Here is a 4422-nt window from a genome sequence, read left to right as displayed (position 1 = left end):
GAGCTGTGGGTGGGGCTGGGAGGCTAAGCTCAGGAGGCAGTAACAGAGAAACCACCCTGTGCCTGTGCCTGTGCCTGGGTTAGGGTCAGGGGAACCATGGGGGCAGTGGAGGAGTGGGGAGGAGGCATTTGCTGGGCTCTGCTCTGCAGGGCTGCTCTCCCCAGCCCCAGTGGAGCATCCCCAGGGAAGGCTCAGGTCTGGGAAGCCAGCAGCCGCAGCATCCCGGGGGCAGGGTCTGGCCCTCACCTGCCTTGCAGCTGCAACCCGCATACAGGTAGCCATGTCTGCGGAGCAGGAGGCACTGGCCGTAGGGTCCACAGTCATTTAAGCAGGGCACCAGGAACAAGGTGGTCTCCACATGGACCGAGGCCTGCTCACAGTCCCTTCGGGGAAGGGGCCGCAGAAAGCTGGCTGCAAGGTCTGCTGGCCCGGCTGCCACCAGCACTCCCAACAGGTGAATGGACACAAGAACCCAGAGAGGAGGCCCCAGGCTGCCCCTACAGGCAGCGCCCCTCCTGCTGGGTCACTCCCAGAGCCAAACTCTGCAGCCCCATTCATGGTCCTGAACACAGCAACTGGGCACCTGCCCCATCACTGCCCCTGTCCCTGGTTTACTCACTCTGGACTCTTGGGACACAGGAGCTGCAGGGAGAGGTACCAGTTGTCTGTCTCCGGGTAGGGGATGATGAGATGGGCCCTGAGAGATGAGGTGCTCAGGGACAAGGGGTAGCCCTGGAAGAAGGCTGCCAGGAGCAGAAGGCCCCATCAGAGGTGGCCAGGTGGCTGGCTGGGGTACCCCTGAGGGTAGCGCTGACCCATCATACCTGTGGTGCAGTTGAGCGAGGTGCTGAGACTGAGGAAGGGTGAGGCAACATTCACACAGGCCGCCACCATGGTGCTGTTTGCCATCTCTGTCTGGAAGTGGAAGCAGTGTAGGCTCAACTGCTTTAGCCCTGGCTGCAGCATGCCAGCCCCAGGCAGCAGGAGTGTCCACCCTGTGTGCCAGCTCAGCCTTGTGCTGGGTGCCTTTCTCCAAGGCTCCTGCTGGCCCAGGGTCCACCTGAGACCCTTCTCCTATGAGTCCGGGGACACTTGTCTCAAGGTTACCTCTGACCTTAGCCACTCCACAGCTCGGGACCTGCTGGCAGGAGCAGGGTTTGCCCCTCCTCAGATGGACCCTATTCTGGCCCACACCTACTGGTGTCACTCTGTTGCCTACAAGCCTGCCCTGACCAAGTCTCTGTGCCCAGGTAAGTCACCCAGTACCCTGGATGGAGCCCAGGCCTTGTGCCGCTTGCAGACAGGCCCCACAGCTTCAGAATGGCAGGTACCTTGTTGGCTTTCAGGGAGATGGTGAGGGAGCCCCCACTGTCCATGCCCGTGGTGAGGCGGAGCTGCAGCACAGAGGGTGTGTCCGAATGTACCGTCACTAAGGCCCTGTCCAGCAGTTGGAAGTGCACAGACACCACATCCATGTCCTCCCGCATGACCGGGTAACTCGCGAGGCAGAAGGGGCCGCCACCCACCCTGTCGCTCCTGCCCAGGTCCTGGTGGCTATGGCCCAGTGATAGCTGGCCCACAGTGGAGTTATAGCTCTGGTTTTGACTGCTCTGGAGAAGGTGCTGGAAGGTCACGCTCTGTGGCCTGCAGGCTATTAAGAGGGCAAGAGGTTCCACTGCAGAAAAGCACAGGGGTCAAGGGAGAAGCACAATCCCACCTGCCCTGTGCAACCCACCTGTGAGGGCAGCCACGGCACTGAAGGCCACCGCTGTGTGAGGCCCCACTAGGCTCTCGGCCGTCACTTGCAGCCACCGGTCCCAGGGTGGTGAGGGCAGCAGAAGGCGGCAGGGCCCGGGGGGGTTGACACAGGTGAGCACCTTCTGAAAATTGCTGGGCAGGGTGGCCGATCCCACGGTGAGACGCACAGGGCAGCCCAGGCTCCCGTTGGACGCGCAGTCCTGCAGCTCCAGACGGAGCTCCTGGGTGTACTCAGGCACGAAGACCCTGCAGCAGAGATCTGAGTTTGCTCAGGCTCAGTGCTGCCTCCAGCCAGGTGGGCCAAGGGAGTTGCACATCCAGACCCCTTCCTGGCATGACCCAGGCGCGAGGCTGGGGTCCCACTCACTTGAGGTAGCTGGGATGGGAGAGGAGTGTCTGCAGCAGGGGCATATCGGGCTCCATGATGGAAACCTCAGCCACACGCGTAACCAGCATGTCCGGCTGGAAGATGTAGGCACAGGTGGGAACAAAGCCCTAGGAGGAGGATGAGGTGTGGGACGGGGGTCAGATAATGCAGGCGTGGGCAGGGCCTGGCCAGGGACCGCAGGCATGGGGGCTAGAGCAGAGGAGCAGGCGTGGGAGGGCAGGGCAACAGGCAAAGGCAGGGGGGAGGACAGGCATAGGCGAGATACGTGGGGAGGCCAGGCAGAGGGGGGCAGGGGAACAGGCATGGGGGGGACATACACTGGGGCAGGGTCCACCCAGAAATCTCAGTAATAGAGCAGGCATAGGGAGGGCAGGGGAACAGGCATGAGGGACAAGGGGCATGCACAGAGTTAGGGAAACAGGCATGGAGGGACACACACAGGGGCAGGGCCTACCCAGAGACCCCGGGCATGGGGAAAGGGCAAGGGAGCAGGCATGGGGACAGATGGGGAAGGTCAGACATGGGAGGGCAGGGGAGCAGGTATTAGGGGACAGGCCCAACCAGAGACCCCAGGCATTGAGGAAGGGCACGGGAGCTGGCATAGAGGGGACTGACCTGGAGCCCCCAGCAAAGGTCATGGCCAGCTCTGGTCCCTGGTGGTTCTTCCCCTAAAGCAGTGGTCCCTTTGCCTCTCCTCCCCAAGTGCCCCATACCCTGAGTACCCCTCATCCCAACTGCCTCCAGTCTAAGAAGAACCTGCCTCTCCAGTGTCAGCCCTGGCTTATCCAGGCTGAGGTGGAGGCTGAAGCACACTGGGCATCAGGCAGGAGTGCCTGCCCTCCTCACCGCTGTCCTGGACCCAGAGTGGGCAGTCAAGCCCAGAGCAAGGATTGGAGCTCAGCCCTTCCCCAAAAAGTTCTGCCTCTTACCCCTGGAGGGCAGCCCTCTCACCTTCACCTGGATCTTCTGGGAGGAAGGAGGCAGGTGGGCGGCCACAAACCAGTCCCCGGGCGCAGGGTGGGAGACGTTGACTGAGGCATTGCTCAGCAGCATGGCACTCAGCGGCATCGTGACGTGGAAGGAGGGCAGCACAGAGGTGTTGTCGGGGAAGCGAGTGCCCAGCGGGTTGATGATAGGAGGGGCACCGTAGCGGAAGTGCCTGGGGACAGGAGGGCAGGGCAGGGGTTGGCATGGGCCATGGCCTGGCGCGGGCAGCACAGGGTATGGGCAGCCACCTACACGGTGATGTCTACATCGGTGCACGTGGGGCTGCCGCCTGGGGACACTTGCAGCAGCCAGCGCAGCAGTATGGTGTCCGGGGGCACGCGGAAGCGGAAGAGCCTGGCGCTGCCATACCAGCTGTAGAAGGACAGCCGCTGCGGAACCTGCGAGAAGTGCTCGGACACCAGCCCCACCTCTGCGGGGAGAGGGCATATCAGCCAGGCGGGAAGCTCCTTGGGCACAGACGGAGGAATGAGGGCCCTCCTGCGTGGGCCCCATATGGAATCCCCCAGAGGGAAAGGAGTAGGGGGACTGACCTGGAGTCCCCGGCAAAGGTCATGGCCAGCTCTGGCCCCTGGTGGTTCCTCCCCTAAAGCAATGGTCCCTTTGCCTCTCCTCCCCAAGTGGCCACCAAGTGGCCTGAGCACCCCTCACCCCAACTGCCTCCAGCCTAAGAATCTGCCTCTCCAGGGCCAGCCCTGGCTTATCCAGGCTGAGGTGGAGCTGAAGGACACTGGGCATCAGGCAGGAGTGCCCGCCCTCCTCACCGCTGTCCTGGATGGCAGATGCCAGGATATGCCCCCTCCCCTACCTCCTCAGTGCCTCCTGCAGGCATGGCTGTGCGGCCTGGCTACCAGGCCCAGGGGCTGGCTGCCTGCTCTGGCTATGATGATTCGGGCCACAGCCAGACTAGTGCCAAGTTCCCCCTAACCCCAAAAGAGATCCTGAGCAGGAGAGAGGATGCCAGCCTGGAAGCCTGGCCAGCCATAGGAATAAGGAGACTGGCCTGTGCTCCAAATGGATGAGGCTCCTAACTGCACCAGGGCACACACCAGTGCCTGGTGGTTCAGGGGCAGAGGAAGGCCTGCAAGGGACAGACTGCCCGTGGTCCCAGGCAAGGATGCACCTGTGGCCCCAACCCTGCAGGACTCAGGCTCTCACCCAGCCTCAGGGCAAGCTCAGGCCTCCTGCCTTGTGACCAGAATTAGGCTGCTGTGGACAGCTGTCCCTCTGGGTGCTTCTCCCTCCAAGGTTAATGAGTAGCAAAGTGCTCC

General features: G+C 62.6%; 1 protein-coding gene across 1 annotated transcript in view; it reads right to left on the bottom strand.

The window, feature by feature from the left end:
• Positions 1-3563, bottom strand: part of TMEM8A (transmembrane protein 8A) — a gene marked incomplete at its 5' end in the record, with an annotated part of 5992 nt that extends 2429 nt beyond the window's left edge. The window contains 8 exons of the mRNA XM_021707617.1: positions 247-383; positions 620-743; positions 825-915; positions 1332-1651; positions 1736-2004; positions 2126-2253; positions 3098-3305; positions 3386-3563. Of these exons, the coding sequence (XP_021563292.1) occupies positions 247-383; positions 620-743; positions 825-915; positions 1332-1651; positions 1736-2004; positions 2126-2253; positions 3098-3305; positions 3386-3563 (1455 nt within the window). The remainder of the gene's footprint in view (positions 1-246; positions 384-619; positions 744-824; positions 916-1331; positions 1652-1735; positions 2005-2125; positions 2254-3097; positions 3306-3385) is intronic.
• Positions 3564-4422: the final 859 nt, after the last annotated feature.

Source organism: Carlito syrichta, unplaced genomic scaffold, assembly GCF_000164805.1.
Source record: "Carlito syrichta isolate Samal-C Ts95f unplaced genomic scaffold, Tarsius_syrichta-2.0.1 Scaffold121019, whole genome shotgun sequence".
NCBI classification, from domain to species: domain Eukaryota; kingdom Metazoa; phylum Chordata; class Mammalia; order Primates; family Tarsiidae; genus Carlito; species Carlito syrichta.
This window is presented reverse-complemented; position numbering and strand designations above follow the sequence as displayed.